Source organism: Hipposideros armiger, unplaced genomic scaffold (genome assembly GCF_001890085.2).
Source record: "Hipposideros armiger isolate ML-2016 unplaced genomic scaffold, ASM189008v1 scaffold_451, whole genome shotgun sequence".
NCBI classification, from domain to species: domain Eukaryota; kingdom Metazoa; phylum Chordata; class Mammalia; order Chiroptera; family Hipposideridae; genus Hipposideros; species Hipposideros armiger.
The window spans coordinates 970,891-989,749 of NW_017731801.1; the positions used below are offsets into that span (position 1 = coordinate 970,891).

At 39.2% G+C, this 18,859-nt stretch overlaps 1 protein-coding gene across 1 annotated transcript in view; it reads left to right on the plus strand.

The window, feature by feature from the left end:
- The window catches only part of GRIN3A (glutamate ionotropic receptor NMDA type subunit 3A), a 148,731-nt gene that overhangs the window by 93,569 nt on the left and 36,303 nt on the right, over positions 1 to 18,859 (plus strand). The window contains exons 4-5 of the mRNA XM_019665742.1: positions 9,599 to 9,744; positions 13,748 to 13,863. Coding sequence (XP_019521287.1) covers positions 9,599 to 9,744; positions 13,748 to 13,863 — 262 coding nt within the window. The remainder of the gene's footprint in view (positions 1 to 9,598; positions 9,745 to 13,747; positions 13,864 to 18,859) is intronic.

Consider the following 18,859-nt stretch of genomic DNA (forward strand, 5'->3'; position numbering starts at 1 on the left):
TCCTCAGCGGGAAATGCAAGTAAAAAAAATCTACAACCACTGTATAAGATGCACCCAGTTTTTAGACCCCAAATTTTTCTTAAAAAGGTGCATCTTATACATGGGGAAATACGGTAAAAGCTACCTGTATTTTTATCTCTAAAAATAAATGAATGGACTAAATGATCTCTAGCATTTCCTCTAGCTACTTATCTTTCCTCTAGCCTGGACTCCATATTTTTACAGCCTCTCCAACTTGGATATCTCTCTTCAGGTTCAATCCCTAGCCCCCGCCTGTTACCTAAGTAGAGTGGGGGAAAAGAAACATTAAGATGGCCGGTGTGGCAAGAGAGATGTGTGTGCAGAAGTGGTGAGGCTGGCAAGGACGGAAGGGGCAGGGCTCAGTCCTCTTACCGCCCCCTCAAGACTGCTGAATACTGAGCACAAGTATTGGACCCCCCATGGGATACAAGATGAATGAATGTGTTTTAGGGAGCTTGGCCCATCCATCTAGCTCTTTTTTTCTTCTCCTTTTTTCCTTTAATTCATAGAACACAGAAACTATCATACTGCTTGTGCTTGGTGAATGGAATAATATGCATGAATGAGTTTTGTAAACAGCACAATTCAATGTTGTTGTTTTTGCAGCTCTTGCTATAACCGATGAACACCTTGTTTAAAAACCCAAAGGACATGGATTCTTTGTCTCATTTCTTTAAGCTTGCACAAATTGTTTGGATTAAATTGAACCTTAGGCTTGAGAAATGCCTCTCTCATCTATATAGCTTCTCAAAGAAAAAGAATATTTCCCAAAGGCAGTATAAACGAGAGATTAATAGTACAAATACTCAGGTTTTCTGGATTCGGTTCCTTGATCAGCCACTTCCTGGTTGTGTGGCCTTGGGCAAGAAGTGGCTTAACCGCTTCAAGCTTCAGTTCCCCCGTCTCTAAAATGGGGATAATGATTATATATACCACAAAAGGACAGACGCTGTGAGAATGAAATGAAGTGATGAGTTTAACAACTTGGCACAGTGCAGGGAGCGAAGGCGCTATCCAATAAGAGTTAGCTATTACCATTATTAAAATAAGAGAAGAAATAATAGAGACAATAATAAAGAACTCCAGCTTTGATGAGATGGCAGGCACCAAGTCTGCCTCCAAGAGATGAGAAATGGAGGAAAGTGGCAAAGAAAAGGATGAGATGAAGAAATAACTCAGCTAGAATGAGTTTATGTATCACTGGCCAGTTCTCGTAACCTCAGGCCTCTGGAGGCCCCTGCAACATGACCTGCCCCTGGGATTTAAAATTAAATTTAAAATTAGTCCAAGCATCATACTGTTGCGTCAATCTGAAATGTTATAACGGGACCTTTCCTGTGACTGATCCTAGAAAGAAACAAAGGACTGTAACAGTCAGGACCTCCTGTTGGGGGATTGATTACTCCATGCAGCTAGAAATGAGATGTGTCATCAAACTAAAGCCTCAGTCTGGGCAGTGCCCGGAAGCCAGGTTTGACTTCTCAAACCTGTCTCTGTTCATTTACCTGGAAAGGTGGCATCTCTTAAGTGACCAATGGGATTTTAGAATAGAGAGGAAAATTTGAAATATGGGAGTCAAGGAGATGGTTCGATCAATATCACCTGTACCCAGGGCCAGCAAACATTTCCTGTCTGGGCCAGACAGTGAATACCAGGGGAGCACCAAAAAGAATGTACACACATGACTTGGATTCATCTTCTGTTATCGGTATATATTGAGTATTACAATGTTAATACAGTTTTTTCCTTTCTTCAAATGTGTATCCATTTTTGGGCACCCTCTGCATTTTAGGCTTTGTGAAACCATATAGTGTCTTTCACACCTACTCAGCTCTCCTGTTGTAGTGTGAAAGCAGCCATAGACAATATGTAAATGAAGGAGATGGCTGTGTTCCAGTAAAACTTGATTTACAAAAGCAGGTGGCAGGCTGGACTTGGCCCATGGGGCATAATTTGCTGAGCCCTAGTCTATACAAGGGATTTGATGCAATGACCCCACTTGTCAGAATGACCTGAGCTAAAGCTCATGTAAATTAAACGCTGTGTCAAAGAATGTTGTTGACTAGAGATTAGCTGACCTAACATTCAGGGCTTCAGACTAAAAATGAAGAGAAAGGCAGTAAAATGCTTACATTTAAATGGAGAATTTAGCTTTTGTAGAAGAAAATAGGAATAACATGGGACAAAGAATGACAGCATACATAACTCAGTAATTCACATTAGAAACTGGGCCGGGCTCAGAAACATTATTCGTGCCTCGTTTTTCTGTGTTCTAATGTTTGGAACACGGGTAATAGCTCGGTGAACACACATTTCTGTTTGCTGGGGACCGTCCTCGTGTGCCTATTGTTCCTGTGTAATTTTCAGGAGTGTCCCCTTTTAAAGAAATGTCCTAGTTTGCAATATAAATTATGTGGCCACACCTATAATAACCAAAATGATTTTGAAATTGTAGTGCAGACAGGTATGTATTATTTAAAGTTATCCTGAAACCTTGGACAACAAACATCTATAAAAGCTGAATGTACAGTGCTGTCGATAGACAAGGGTAAGGGCTTCAAGTCAGGAAGTCAGATCCCGATCCTAGTTTATCACTTTCTCCTGGTCTTAATGTGCGGAATATCCCTGAATCTCAGTTCTTCATATGTAGTAATAAATAATAACAGTAGCAACTGTGTTAAATGTATTTAAATGTATTCACATATAGTAAATATTTGAAAATCGTAGCTGCTATTTCATTATTATTGTTATTAATATATATTCAAATAGAGTGGTTGGGTGGGGACACAAAGTCCTTCTTCATAAATAGAAGACATGCCTCAAGAGGAGTGATTTCCTTATCACTGGAGACATTCAAGCAGAGACTTAACAGGCACTTCATAGTGACGTTATAAATAAAGCCTTGCTGCTCAAGTCTGGTCCATCAACCGAGGAATCAGCATCAACTGCGAGCTTGTTAGAAATGCAGTCTCTCAGGTTCCAACCTGGACAGAAGGAGTCAGAATCTACATTTTGAAGAAACCCCAGGTGGTATATTTAGCTTTGCTATAAAGGAGTGAGTTGGATGATTTGAGTAGATGACTTTTCAAGCTCCTGTGAACCCTGAGACCACCCCATATGATAGAGTGCATAGATTTTAAGTGGGTGAAATAATGGATGAAGAAGAGCTGTGGTCTCAATACCCCATTCCATTGGGCAAGTGAAGAAAGACCCTTCCCACCCAGCTTCGAAGGACCTGATACCAGGTCCAATGACTACATTCCATTTATCATTTAAGTATCAATCTCAGATAAATACAAATGTAGACCTTAAATTAACATATTCAACATTAAGATTGTTTTTAATCTAAAGCATCGCATTTACCTGGGACATAGCAGCTTGAGTGTTTCTTGAGTTTGCTTCCATTTTTTTTATTTAAGTATATAAATATAGTTGTATATAATCTTATATTGGTTATGCTAGTTTCAGGGGTACAATATAGTGAGTTGACATTTTTAGACCTCACAATGTGATGACCCATTAATTCTAGTAATCATCTGTCACCATGCAAACTGATCACAATACTATTGACTATATTCTGCTTCTCCATTTTACCCATTCCTCTTCTCCTTCCCTTCTGGTAACCATCCCTTTGGTCTCTGTTTCTGAGTCTGTCTTTGTTTTGTTTTGTTTTGTTTTTAGATGTCACATGTAAGTGAAACCATGCGGTATTTGTCTTTCTCTGCTTGACTTATTTCACTTAACCTGATACCCTCTCGATACATCTATGTTGTTGCAAATGGCAAGATCTCATTCTTTTTTATTGCTGCATAATATTCCACTATATAAATACCACATCTTCTTTATTCATTCATCTATCAATGGACACCTCGTTTGCTTCCATATCTTGGCTATTGTAAATACTACAGTGAATATACCTTTTTGAATGAGTGTTTCTGTGTTCTTTGGATAAATACCCAGAAGTAGAATGACTGGGTCATATGGTATTTCCATTTTTAATTTTTTGAGGAACCTCCAAACTGTTTTCCATAGTGACTGCACCAGTTTGCAGTCCTACCAGCAGTGCACGAGGTTCCCTTTTCTCCACATCCTCACCAACACATATTGTTTGTTGACTTTGATAATAGCCATTCTGACAGGTGTGAGGTGGTATATCGTTATGGTTTTGATTTGCATTTCCTTTTGATTAGTGATGCTGAGCATCATTTTGTTTTGAGCCATTTCTCTGCTTCCTGCAAAATATCTGATTATTCTCGGTGTAGGTGCTCTGGATAGAGTTCAGTATTCCATTAATACTAAACAATTCACATACAAATAGCTAGCTAAACCTTACATATTTCCCCAAGGCCTGAAGAGGTTGACACAAATATAAACAGAATTGGAAGAACTGGTGAAATATTTATCTGAGACTTTAAAGAAATTCTTTTCTCTCTGGGACTTCCTGGTGATGGCTGTAATCCAGCTCAAATGCTTTAGCTCTTTGTATGCATTTATCCTCCCTCCTTGATTCAAACTTTCTGACATCGCTGGATGTTTGAATTACACACCACGTGGACACACAGGATAGACTATGCCAGCCAATCGGATTGCATCAATCGCTTCTCAGATCTCTTTTCTGATTCTATTATTCTGTGACTGCTGAGTAGCCCATTGTCTTTTCTGTTAGAATCTCACATGCAGAAATAAAAAAGAACATATTGTTTTATTAAGATAAGAATTAAGGGGAAAATTTTAATTTTTCACAGGAAAGACAACGTGAAGTATCATAAAAGCATCAAATCGATAATGGATCTAACCTAAGAGAACTTTGTATTAATAATGAGGACTTACTCACACAAATATTTATCAAAAATCTACTGTGTGCCAAGCACCGTATTTGTTGCATGATGATGATGATGATGATGATGATGATGACAGTAATAGCAGCTAACATTTGTTGAGGACTTACAACCACACGAATGAGGTCGGTGTGGGCCCTGCCATCATGGAAACTTATGCGCCATCAGGAAAAGCAAACATGGAACCAATAATTCCAAATGTTATCAATGCTATGTGAAACTGCAGGGTACAATGGAAGTCAGTGAAGGCTTCTCGGAAGAAGTGACATTTAACAATTAGCTGCACGAAGGAAAAGTAAGCTGGAAGAGAAAGCATTCCAGGAAGAATGAAGACTGTGGGGAGGAGCGCTGATCAAGCAGAAAGAACCTTGGAAGCACTGAGAGGCCTGACTAAAACTGAGAGGATACAGGGAGAGCGGGGAGATGAGGCTGGAGAGAAGAAGGCAGGTGCAAGGTCGTGCTGGACGTTCGAGGCCACAGGCAGAGTTTCAACTTTATCCGAAGGGTAGTGGGGAGCCATTGACAGGTCTTAAGCAAGCGAGTGGCATGATCAGATGTGGGCTCTAAAGATGACTCTGACTGAATTGGAGGGTAAGAGAGGGTATGTGCAGAGAGCAGAAACGATAGTAGCTTAGACTCAAGAGGTGGCCGTATTGTCAAATATCTGAGTTAGAGTGGAGCCCCTGTCAGGCTAACAAAATGCTTTCTCCTATGGAGCCTGGTTATTCATGTTAATGCTTGAAGAACTTTTCATTCTCAAAACTTGAAAACTGTTTCCTTCACAAGCATTAGAGCCATGCAAGGCAGATATGGAGACCCATGAGCAAAAGGCAGCAGAAAAGCATGGAAAGGCGAAAACACCAAGGGCCAGTCCATTGGGATTCTGAGCCTGGATCTGCTGGCTCCTGACACTTTCCAGTGTCCAGGGAAGGAATGATGTACTGATGCATTTAGCAGAGAAAAGAGGCCCAGAATGCCTAGAAATAGATCATAGGCCATGAAAGTATTGCCACAGTGTAATGGGAGAAAATGGCCTTCTGAAAGGAATTATTTTCATATATGAGACAAAAGTGTTTTAATTACTGACCTAAAACCTTTTTACCTAAAACAGAGGGCTTAAGTTGAAAGCTTGAGTTGGAAGTTATATCTTTAGCTCCGTTTGTGTTAAGTGGGATGACAAAGCTCTCACCTCCCTCTCCGGTTCAAAGTTATCAGTCAATTATTCATCAAGCACTTTATTGAGCAACTAAGTCATTGTAATACAGTGGTTAAATAGTTTACACAGAGCTTCCATTTCACCAAAGAAGTTGGAAGTCTAGACACTAAACAATTACACAATGAAATTTTGTAATTACACAATGAAAAATGCAACTGTGCTAAGTTATATAAAAGAAAGTTATATAAAAGAAAGGTATGTGTACTATGAGTGCTTTATGAAAGGCGGACCTGGCACAGACAGCAAATTAGGGAAGGGATGACTGAACTGAGAGTTGAAGGATGAATAGAAGTTAAACAAGTGAAGAAAGGATGGAAGAATAGCAGTAAAATTAATTAATCTGATTAAGCAGTAAAATTAATTAATCATATATAGAGCACCCATCACATGCCAAGTGTCATAATCGGTAACTGTGATACACGAATGAAACTCGGTCTGCATGTCAGGGAAAAAGACATGGGCTGAATCTTGCTAATTACTAGCTGTGAGAATTTGATTGTTACTTTACCCAAGTCTCAGTGTCGAAATCTGTAAAATAATTGAAAATAACATCTATCTTGCAGGATTATTGTGAGAATTAGCAATGTGTAAAACCCCTAGCTCACTACCTGGCTCAGAAGTGGCAAATTTTGTAGTGACCAGACCAAAAGTCGATGTGACACAGTATCAGAAGCAGCGTTTGCAGTGGTGAAAAGTGCACTATTTTCAATCAGACTGTCTGGGTTAGAATCCCAGGTCCAAAGTTTACTAGTTCTGGACAAATGACAAACTTTTTAATCTTTAGTTTCTTCATCTAGAAAAGGAAGGTAATAGAAATATTTCATAAGTTTCTTGGAAGGACCTAAGGAGATAATACACGAGAAATGTGAAAGATTGTTAAATACCTAGACTACATATTATGTGTGTACAAGGTTCTGTATCAGGACAGCTGCATAAGCAGTAAATTATTTTTGTTTCTGTTTACCTGGATAGGATGGTGGAACTAGACAACTACAAAGACTTCCTATAGAAAGCCTTAATCTAGGCCTTAATAATAGGTGTTGGGCAGACAAAATGCTAATTAATTTGCTTTGCTCAAGCCATAGGGCTGCAGTTGGCTATTGTGAGAACTGCAAGAGGGTCTAAGGCTCTCTAAGGTCTAATGAGTTCCTTTTGATAAACTTCTTCTCTCCAGTGGCTGCCATGAGCTAAAAGTCACGATGATGTGTTCGATTAGGGCGGTGGCTTTGAAATCAGACAGACTTGGGATCTGCCCCAGTCCCTACTACTTCCAGCTGTGCGATTTTATCCAGTTACTTCACTTCTCTGAGCTTCAGTTTACTAATGTTTAAAAATGAAAGTAAGGATAGTGGCCTCTTTATGAAGCTGTTTTGAGAATTATCAGTAAACAGGATAATGCACGTGAAGCACTAAGCACCATGTTTGGCACATAATAAGTATTTAACAAATGTTAGCTGTTGCTGCTGTTGCTGAGGCCTCATTAAGGGTATTATGGCATAAAATGTTAGAATGTGTTCAGTGTCTGGAACAATTACATTAAACACAAGGTATGTCATATCACATCCTCAACAGTAGAGCAGCCAAAGAAATAGCGCAAACACCCAGGTGGAGAGTTTCTGTGTGGCAATGATCGCAGGCATTTCCCTTGGTGGCCCCAGGAGCTCTGAGAGCTATACAGTAGCTCCTAGTCAATGAATTTTGAATAAATTAACAAGTGATTTATTTTGCTGATTGCAAAATAAAGCTTTTTCTACTCAAAAACATGAGGCGTGTTTCTGTAGACAATGTATAAATAAATAAATATACCTGTAATTTCACCATGAGTAGGACGAGCATTGCTGATATCTTGATATAGTTCCTTCCAAGGTGTGTGTATCCACTCATATATGATATATGTAGGGGATCATAGCATTATAATAACAATGCATACTTAATCTTGATCATACCATACAAAGGCTTTGTCTCTATTTGTCATATGAGCATTGCCTTGTTTTATTAAATGTTTTGCATATTTAAATGTATTAAATATGTTTCACAAACAGTTATACATTGCATACCATTCTATAAGGATGTGCCATATAATTTATTTACTGCCATATTGTTAGACCTTTAGTGTGTGTCAAAACTAATTCATCTTCAAATATAAGTTGTTACCATATTCAGTGAGTTCTTAACCTTTTTGGGTTGTAAACAGCTTAAAAACCTAATTATTAAAAAAAAAACTGTGCTGTCTCCCTCATAGAAGAAAATTACAAACACCTATTTACATAAAATGTTGCTAATAATTTCAGGAGCTTTATAAACTCCATGAAGCCCATGTATGAATTCTTGTCCCCAGGGCTTCAGGTCAGAACTAGTGATATCAAATATGTTAACATGAAGCCAAAAAAAAAAAGCAAAAACTTTACTGTAACAATTGTGGAGAAGTCTAATCTACAAAATACAGCTTATTACAGGGTATAAGACTGTTTTCATAATATGGCCTCATCCTAGTTCACTCTAATATTTTAAATAATCTAAGTCTAGTTTCCACATTAACACTTCTCTACAACTTTCATGAAAAATTCTGTTTCATGTGCTCTATCTTGACTGCTGTCCTTAGTGACAGAAAGCCTCTGCAGGACCCCAGTGCACCACCTCCTCTCACAGCGAGGTCTGGCACCTGGAGAACTGTGACATTCCTATGACGGTCTACACCTGCTGCCCTCCCCCCCCCACCCCGGTTGCTCCTAATTGTCTTACATACTATTCCATTTGAACAAATATACAGCATGACTCAGCATTGGTTAATACAGTTACTTAAAGGAAAGAGATCATTTCATAATAACACCAAAAATAAATTCAACAGACTTAAAATATAGCACAGTAAGTCCTCATTTCATGACATCGATATGTTCTTGGAGCTGTGGCAAAATGACATATAACAAAACCAATTTTAGCACAGGCTAATTGATATAAACAAGAGTTAAGCTTCTACAGCATCTCATCAATGTTACAATGAAACGACATTATTCAAGGACCTGCTGTATAGCATAAAGACAGATAAACATAAAAGAGATGTGTTCACTGCTTTGGATCAGGTATATTTCAATCTCAGGATGCAAGGCTTTCAGTTAGCCTTTGTGTTTTTCTAACCAAGGAGGAGCACAATCTTTAATTCATTACCTTAACTGTAGACTTTGTCTGATATGCAATTTATAATAACGAGGCTGATTCTACATACCAATTTATACAGTTTCTAAAGAATTCTGATAGATTCTCACTATAAAGAAGAAAATTGTTTTGTATTTTCTATTTGTTGTTTCCTTCTGTTTGCTTCTGAAGATAGAACAATTACTGATGTGAAAGCTGGGATATGAAAGAGCATCTACCTATATCTACACATTTCTATGCGCATGTTTATGCCTCCATGTAGCATAGAATTCTACATTATTACATTCCAAAGAACTATGGAAAAGGAAATTTTTGAAAATAGTCCTAAGACCAATTTATATTAAAGACATTTCTGTTTTTTTCCCCATAGCTACATCATCCCTCCCAAGGTTTCCGCTTTGGAACTGTCCGGGAAAGTAGTGCTGAAGATTATGTGAGGCAAAGCTTCCCAGAGATGCATGAGTATATGAGAAGGTACAACGTACCGGCCACCCCTGATGGAGTGGAGTATCTGAAGTGAGTGTCAACCTCTTGAGTCCAAAAAGTTCTCTCTGAAATAAGTCATTTATCTACTGATGTAGTATTTGTTGGTTTTTGAAAAAGACAGCCAAATATACCCACTGTGGGTTCAGCGATACTGCTCACACCGTATGAGATCCAGGAGGCAGTATGGAATAGTGTGCATTTAATTATGTGACCTAGATTACTAGTTACTTGCATGGTCCCAAGTTAACAGTATCTTTGCTCAGAGTGCCAGTGGCCATTAGTGCAGCAGATGGTGAGGGAAGTAAATGTTGGCTTGACATCACTTGAGGAAACAATGGTGCAGAAATGATCAAACTCTCAGAGAATGTGGCCAGAGCATAAAGTGGCCCAAAGCAACCCCTTCCTTCACAGTGGCTCTCTAAGCCGACCTCTTAGACTGTCTCCTCTTGCCACAAGGAAGTAGAATTTATCTTAGAGATTTCCTGTAGGAAGGAAATAAGATAAAAAACAATGACCCCATGCCTGCATTTTTCTCATCCAAATTTATGAGAAGCAATCAAGAACAATCATGTTGCCATGGCAGATTATCAGACCCTGTGATTCAGTGAGGCTGAAAACAAAGGAAGATGATACATCTTCATGTGCCATCATGGTACATGAAGTCATGGATCTGCTCATCCAGTTGGCCTGAGAGAAGGGAAGGAATGACTCCTGATAAGCACCACACTACGCACCTGATAAGTGCGTAACCCTCTCCCTCCTGCCTGATGGTCTCAGGACAATGACATACATTCAAACCTCCAATCCCTAGAATTGTGCAGTTTCAGGAAACTGGTGTCTTTATAATCTTCCCAATGGAGAGTAGGACCTGCCACCTCAAATTCTTTTTTAAGAAAGAAGGGACATAAATAATTTTATGGGACATAAGGGCTCTGGGTTTCTCATGAGGTCCAGTCATAGGCCCCTAAACCAATTTTATGGAATTTTGACTACAGCCTAGACAGGAAGCCTCGTGCTCTCAGATTTGCAAAGTTACATATGGTGTTTAAGTACTATGAAATGGTACTTTAATTTTGCAAGAACATTAAAACATTAGAGTGCCTCTCTGCCAGAGGTTAGGCTTCCTTTGCCTCCCACCACTTCTTCAGGCAAATTCATGGCTGAGAGAGACAATAAGATATCAGGGTGACAGCAGTAGCTCCCAGCTAGATAGTAATGGCTGACTAACGAGGTTCTTCTGGCAGTGTGAAAGGGTGAAATGAGCCACTGCTACAGTCCCCCATTCCACTTCTCTCTGGATATGCATTCATTCTGGAGGCTTCACCTGAGAAGGCCCCCACACTCAGAGTTGGCCCCACACTAGCCTGGAGAGAAGAAATAGAAAAGCAGCCACAGATGAAGCAGCTGAGGCCCCAAAGAAGCAACCTGTCCCTGGTAACACAGCTAGGCAGTGTCAGAGTCAGGACTAGAATCAGGCCTCTAGAAGCCAACCACTCCTTCTGGCTAGCCTAGGAACCATAAGAGAAAAAAGCAGGTCCTTGGTATTCAAAGAATAGTCCATGTTCCAGTAGCATTCATATTCCAGTTAGCACCTGGGAGCTGGTGAGAAATGCACAGTCTCAGGCCCCATCCCACAGTCTGCATTTTAACAAGCTCCCCAGGTGATTCAATGATCGCGGTAAAATTGATATCTAGGCAGAGCTTATCATTAATGCCCCCTCACTTCTCATCTCGGCTTTTCTCCCCACTTTGGCCTAGGCACTGACTAAGCTCTTAGACACCACTCTAAGCAACCACAGTCCTCAGGTTACCCCCATGACTTCCCAGAGCTCTGAGCTGCAGGCCACAACTCTTGGAGTCATCTGTACAAGATGGGTTCCTGTGTTACACCTGCCTCTCCCCTCTCCTATCAAAATTCCCCTGGGCTTAGTCCTCCTTCCTTAAAGCCCTGCTTTCTGAGGTGATGGTTTCCCAATAAATTAATCCCTATTAAAGTATTAATTTCTTTTAGTATGTTTATATATGACTGTGTGTTTGTGTTTGATGAAATGAATGCTCAAAAAGACAGAGCATGAGTCTATAATGAGAGAAACAACTAGAGGCTCTGCCAACTCTAAGGATGATTCAGCCAGTGCAGAAGCTACTGATACCTGGATCACACCCAGCCACTTCCTCGCCAGTGAGTCCGGGCCCCATGGGAGTCTGAGCTGATTGCTTCTTGCCTGCCTACGCAATACAGACTTGTCATAGACTGCACTTTGCAGTCCAAAATCAGGAGTCGTTACTTAAGGATACCACTGAGAATGGACCTCAGGAATTACTTGCTAGAAAAACTGGGCCCCAATTTTTTTCTATTGTTATTGCAACCACAAATATCTGTGGAGTATTGGTAAATGGTAACGTATTGCTGTGTAGCCCCCAAGGTACATTCTGCTACTGCGGCAGTAAAACCTTGATTGAAGAAACATCTTTCAGTTCCATTTTTATTGCCGAGATTCCATTAAGGTTCCTCATCATCAGCTCCTGGGGACAATTATATCCCCAACCCTTTCCGAAGCTTCCCACAGCTGTGGAGCTAAGTGTTCTTCATTTTGGTTAAAGTTAAACCTAGGTCTCATTGTAACTTAAATCCTATACCCCATGGAAAAGGGAGTGTATTTTGAATTGGCTATTTTACGTCCTAGGAGAGTAGAAGGAAGAAGCAATGGTCATTGGCACCAAAAAGGGATGTTGACCTACTTACTGTGTGTCCACTTGTGCCCCAGAAAAAGCCATCCATGTAAAGATATACTTTCTGCCCGATGTTGAATCTTAGAGGTGTGTAGGAGTGTCTTCACTCTTAGATTTTGATGGGCCGTGGTCGTGCTTTCCTCCGAGTTTAGATGCCACCCCTGTATTCAATTCCAGCAGCTTCATGTTGGGCTCTAAATGAGGAATGACTGAGCCCAGATGAGATAGAGAAGAATTTTTCTCTTTTCCAAGCTGTTTGGACAATGCTGAGAGTCAGAAAGCCTTTCTTAAATGGAGGTATGTCCTACACCTTTCAAAAAGGATCTGAGGTGACTGAAAACAAGAGTCATTGCATACACCTTAAACCGTTGCGTTTGAAACTTCTCCCTCCTGGGGCTGAGGCATAGCCTTCCTCTGCATAGTCTCTGTGCCTAAGTCCAAAAATTGGGGAGAACACATGAAGGATGTACAAGGCATCTGTGGGCATCTTGATCCCAGGTCACAGCCAATTCACTGAACAGTCCAGGGACACTTCCTTAAATGATTCTGGCCTGAACTGCCTCCTGGGATGGGAGTGAAGCATGAGTCACTGGAGATAATAAATCAGATCACTAAGATCTATTACATACGCTTCCTACTCCATTGATTGAATGCTAACCTGCGGACTTGAAAGAGACCGTAACTCCCCTTTCTCCAGGAGTGCTAGATTTCTTATTTGCATTTTCTTATATCTACTTCTAAATGTGAAATAATGCCTGATCTCTGAAGGATATGATAGTGATCGTGACAGAAAGAAATAAGAATGTCCACATACTGGTTAATGAGCCCACCTGGCTCCAACACTTCCTAGCTGTGCAACCTGGATCAAGTTCCTTCAACCCTCTGAGCCTCAATTTCCTCATCTGTTAAAATGGAATAATACCACCCATCTCACAGTCATTATGGGTGACAAAATGTATTGCGAACAATAAATACAATGCCTAGCACAAAAATCTCACTCAGTTCATGTAAGAGAAATGACCCTTCCCATTCAATTCAGAGTCACTCCGGCTCTGTTGTTGGATTTAGCAGTAACGAACCCATGGGAGAGAGGTCACACTGTCTTACAAGCGGGGCTGTTTCCCCTGCTCTGTTCTCTACAGGTCAGTGAGATGTCAACAAGGCGGAGTCGGCACCCAGCTCGCTTGTGCTGCCCTTAGTGTCCAGGTTTCTGTCCCCTAAACAAAAGCCAGCTGTCAGGCTTCATACTTCCTGTCCATTAATGAATCATTTTTCTTTTTTCTTCTCTTGGTCTTAAATACAGGAATGATCCAGAGAAACTAGACGCCTTCATCATGGACAAAGCCCTTCTGGATTACGAAGTGTCAATAGATGCTGACTGCAAACTTCTTACCGTGGGGAAGCCATTTGCCATCGAAGGTATTAATCAGTCATTCTTAATTCACCGTTACTTAGGATGTGCTCATTTTGCCAACCTAGCAAGTCACAAATACCAAAGTCAGAGGCAAAATGCTATTCATCTTCCCTTGTTTTCATTTTCAACACATAAGCACTTAGCTATTAAGTTGCTGAAGTTAGGAATTTATTTTTCACCTACTCCACAAACTTTCTTTCCCCAACTGTTAGGAAAAAAAAAAACAAAAAAAACATTGTTGTTACCCAAACGATGATGCTTCAGATATCTGAAATTAGTGGCACCATGTATTAAATGGGGAGTCCAATTTGAAATTAATTTGTGTTTTCTTATGGCCAAACCTTAGTGAATCTGATGCAAAAATGCAAAAACTAGAATGATTGCATTTTACAACTGGAAGCAAACCCCAATATTGATCTAATCCAATCTACTCACTTTATACACAAGAAAGCCCAGAGACATTACATCAGTTTTTCATAATCACACAATTAGATGATAATACTGGAATTAGAATCCAAATCTCATGGTTCTTAAATAAATGTTTTTCCACTAGTTTGAAAATTAGTTGGAAAAAAAACTCTCATTCTATAGTTTAATAACCTTTAAGAGTCCTAAACAAAACCTTGTTTGGGACCTCAGGTCTGCCTTTCTCCCCACAGGCAGCAAATTTTTGCTTCCAACTTGATCAACCAGTCGATCAAACTTCAGGACCCAAAGGATGGCTTTGCCAATAGCTCCTTTCCTTCTGGACAGTAGTTGATATGTGGAGCTGATAGTTTGAACCAACAAATTTCATGTCTCCCAGTTCCCAGCCTCCCTTCTCTGACAGTATACACGTATTCTAGCTCTCAAGACAGCCATTTCTTGTCAGAAAACACTGACTTGAAACATCTCATGGGGGTGCTCAAGTTCTGTTTCCCAGAGATATGTACTTTCCTGTATGTTAACTGGTGTGTCAAGACTATTCTGATTCCAATTTCCCAACCATGGTTGGTCTCTGTCTCCCCTAAACACATCAGCAAATTTTATACTTGAGTCTTTGCTTGTGTGACAAATGAGAATGGAACAGCTGCTTCTTCAAATCAGAGATTGATTTGGAGAGAAATCAATCTCCTCTCCAAGCAAAGTGACCTCGACCTGAACCAGGGATAGAACTCAGGAAGAGAGAGATTTAACAGCAGTGGTCTTCTATTAAGACTGCAGTCTAAGATAGCAAAGGCACAAAGACGAAAGAAAAAAGCTTGAAAACCAAAAGAACATTCAGTAGATAACCACATTTTGATGTAACAATGGAAAAATTCCCATTTTTTCTGTCATCTGGAGATATGGGAGGGATGTTACATTTTTTCTGTCCCAGATTCACTGAATAATTAAGGTCCCTTCTGCCATTAGCAGCTACTAACCATGAATCACTGGTAGCGGGAGTAAAAATGAGGGACTCCATTTTCCGCCTTTGTCTTCAGGGGACAACCCTATCTTGCCAACAGGCAGTGGGGAGATGGCTCGTTTGCCTCTGCTAGACCCCAGTGCCAGATGCCACGCCGTTTACTTCCCACTGGTTTCCTGTTTACATTTCCATCTGTGCTCCTGGGATTTAGTGTCTTTCAGTTCCCATCATCTCCAGACACCACATTGTTTTCAAAGAGGATAAGCACAAAATGGCCCATGGAAGAACTCTCCTTGCAAGAGAGGAGAAAGACTACAGATTTGAACAGAGAAAACATTCTCATCATTGTTGTTTTTCTCTAAAACATGCCATTGCTGGTTTATTCTGGGTGAGGTGCAAATCAGAAAAGTTCATTCAATCCTGCGCATGCCAACAAGCCTACAACCTAAAAAACAGAACTTGATAAAACACAAAGGGAGGTTACTTATAAGTTACAAACGACAATGTCATAGAGATACTATTAAAAGTCTCAATTGCAGCTTTTTTTAAAAAAAAATCTTAATCTCAGAGACTTTTAAGGAATCTTTCTCTCAATTAATTTTTTTAAATATGATATTTTTTCCTTTAATAACAATTAGGTTTCTTGAACTTATGAAAATGTGGACTTTATTGTTGACTAATTAGACTTTATAGGCATAAAAACATCATCAAAGCAACTTATGAACACTTCTTCCTCCTTACAGGAATGCTTCATATGTCTAGCTGTATCCTTTCCACAAGGTCTAATGCGATGTTAGGCATAGAACAGTTATGTAAAATGATATATTACCTATTATATAATTCATTAGGTTAGATTTGAAATAAGTACGCCGTTCATTGACTAATGTTCATCAAAAGTACCCTGCTCGTCTGCTTATACGTTCCCAAGTGCTTAAATGACTTCGGGAACTTAGGAGGGAAAATGGAGTCCATTGATTCCTTCATGCTCAATATACATTCACTCTATACAGTATTGATAAAACACCAACTCAGTGTGACTACTGAATACCCCTCCCAGCTTCACCATTCTGCATTTATTTAGGCTTAAGAGACAAAAGATAAGGCAAATGAGAGACAGTGGCTCCATGTTGAGTTTGAAACCTTTTTCATGAGTACTTAGCACAGCAAACCAAACCTATTAAGAATTCAGTAGCATGTGGGAAGTCTTTGGCCATATTAAATACTATATACACCAGGGGCACAACGACATATTGCGTGCACTGGGAAAAAAAAGAAAGTGCTGAGATAAATGAATACATGTCCCAAATTTATGCATCGAAGTTAGCTGACAATAAAGGTCAAATGAGAAGAAAGTAATGGACCTGCACAGTAATGATTTGTGACCTTTCTGCCAAAGGCCTCTGCCTTTTTTTGAGTTTGTTCTTTTACTTGTTTTTCAGTAATTATGTAATACAATGCTTGGAGCACTAGCTGTGGAGCCTGAGTGTCGGGGTTAGCATAGAGTTGCTGTTACTGTGCTACATGGGGCAAGTCACTTAATCTGTCCTTCAGAATCCTTATCTGCATAGTGGATTTATGAATAATACATTTATGATAGAGTCGTTATAAAGATTAAGTAAAATAATACATGTAAAGCATGTGCAAGCACATAGTAAGTGCCCAACAAATTATTATTCAGTATATTGACTTAATAGATTGAGACCAATTCACTGTAAAATTATCCCAGGATAGATAGCCTTTATATAGCTCAGCTTCTCCTACATACTTCTGTCTATACTTTGACGTGCTGAGAGTAAAGGAAACCCATTTCATTTTTAATGTCTCCTTTGTGATTGGGACTGCTACAATATGTACTTAACCTTTGCCCCAGAGTAGCTAGCTACATACAGTATTCGGACACAGACTACAAAACTGGATTAGCCTTTCTTCTTGAAGACTTTTTTAATGCTATCCGAGATCTTATTTTCAAAATATCTATTTTCCAACCACACTTTAGGAAGTTCTTTTAGTCTATGAATTTCTAACTATATATTTGCTGGCCAAAATATATTTCCACCACTCTTGGCTGAGTAAAGCTGATTTATCCATGGGGAAAAGATCAGGATTCTATTCTGAAAATTGTTCTCTTGGGCTATTAAGCTGTATCCAATTTCCAGGGTGCCTGATGCCTTCATCTTTAGGGTTGAAGGATTCCATTTTGCTTCATCCATCAGCCACAGAATAGTCAACCTCGTCTTTATTGCAGAGCCATGTTTCTAATGATAATGAAAGCAATTCAGATGAGTCAGCAATTTAAAAATAAGAAATCTTTGACCAATGAACACAACCAAGTTTGAAAAGCAACTGATAAAGAGATGGATAGAAATGAAATCTTCAAGGTTTTACTATTTTATGTTTCCGAGTAAAATGGAGTTTTATGTTTTTTAACAAATACCTCTTTTCATCGCCACATAACTTTTTTATTTCTCTCCCTTTGTTCCATATACATAGTTTCTTTAATTAGTTAATAATTATTATTATTAATGCTAAAAATCATTAAAATGTCAATACTCAATATATGCATTAAAATTGAAAATTAAAAAGGACAGTAATCTATTTTTAGCAGTCAATTACAAATTAAAGTTGACATGATGGAGTAGAGTGATTTAATATTTATTATTTCCTATGTAGCAATTTTTTATAAATGTCTCTGCAACTTCAACATAGCTTTTTCTCTAAGGCAATTTTAATACTTTTGTTGTAGTGCCAAAATTCTATTCTTAGAATATGTAGATTTATTATAAGTATTAATTTCAGATTTTTTAACTTTTCTATCATGTATTTTTGTCTCATCTGCCCAAAATACCACTCTCGAGAATCAATCTAAGATGTCTTCTCTCACCCTCTCATCTGGTATTAATCTGTCATCCCTCTGAAATCCACAGTTTTAGGCATCCTCCTCATTGCATCCTAGTCATTATATTTTACCTTGATTGAATTTATGCCTCACCTAGCTTTTATCCCAAGGAAAGTCCTGTAACTTCCCACCATGTTGTGTGTTTATTTATGGATGTCTCCTCTCCCCCGTGCCACCATGAGCTTTTTATGGATAGAATTGGTGTCTGATTTAACTTGGCACTTGGCAGAGTATCTGGTACTGAATAAGCATTTAATACATGTTTGTGGAATTAATGAATAGATGGATAGGTGTGCAACAAATGCTTATCAAGTGAAACGTAAAAACAAGTCTGCCATTATTACACTAATGTGGGCTGAAATAATTTAAGAGGATTTTTAGGAGGAATAATATAGTTAGGGAGCAACCTTGCTAATTGATTTCTTCATGTACATATGGAATATGTTTGTGTGTACAGTTAAGGCTGTACTTACACTGTATTTACACAACTTAATGAAAAGTTTATAAACACAGTCTACCCATGGATAATACATATTTGTGTCTACTGCTGAAAACAAACCACTGGTTTAGATGATTGTGGATTTTTTTTTTTTTTTAGATTTTTTTTATTGGGGAATTAGGGGAGGGAACAGCATGGAGGAGTCAGGGAAGGGGAGCAGACAAGTTGCTGTCCTTTTGTTCTTCAGTCTAGTTGTGGAGGACGTCACTTCACTGGCCC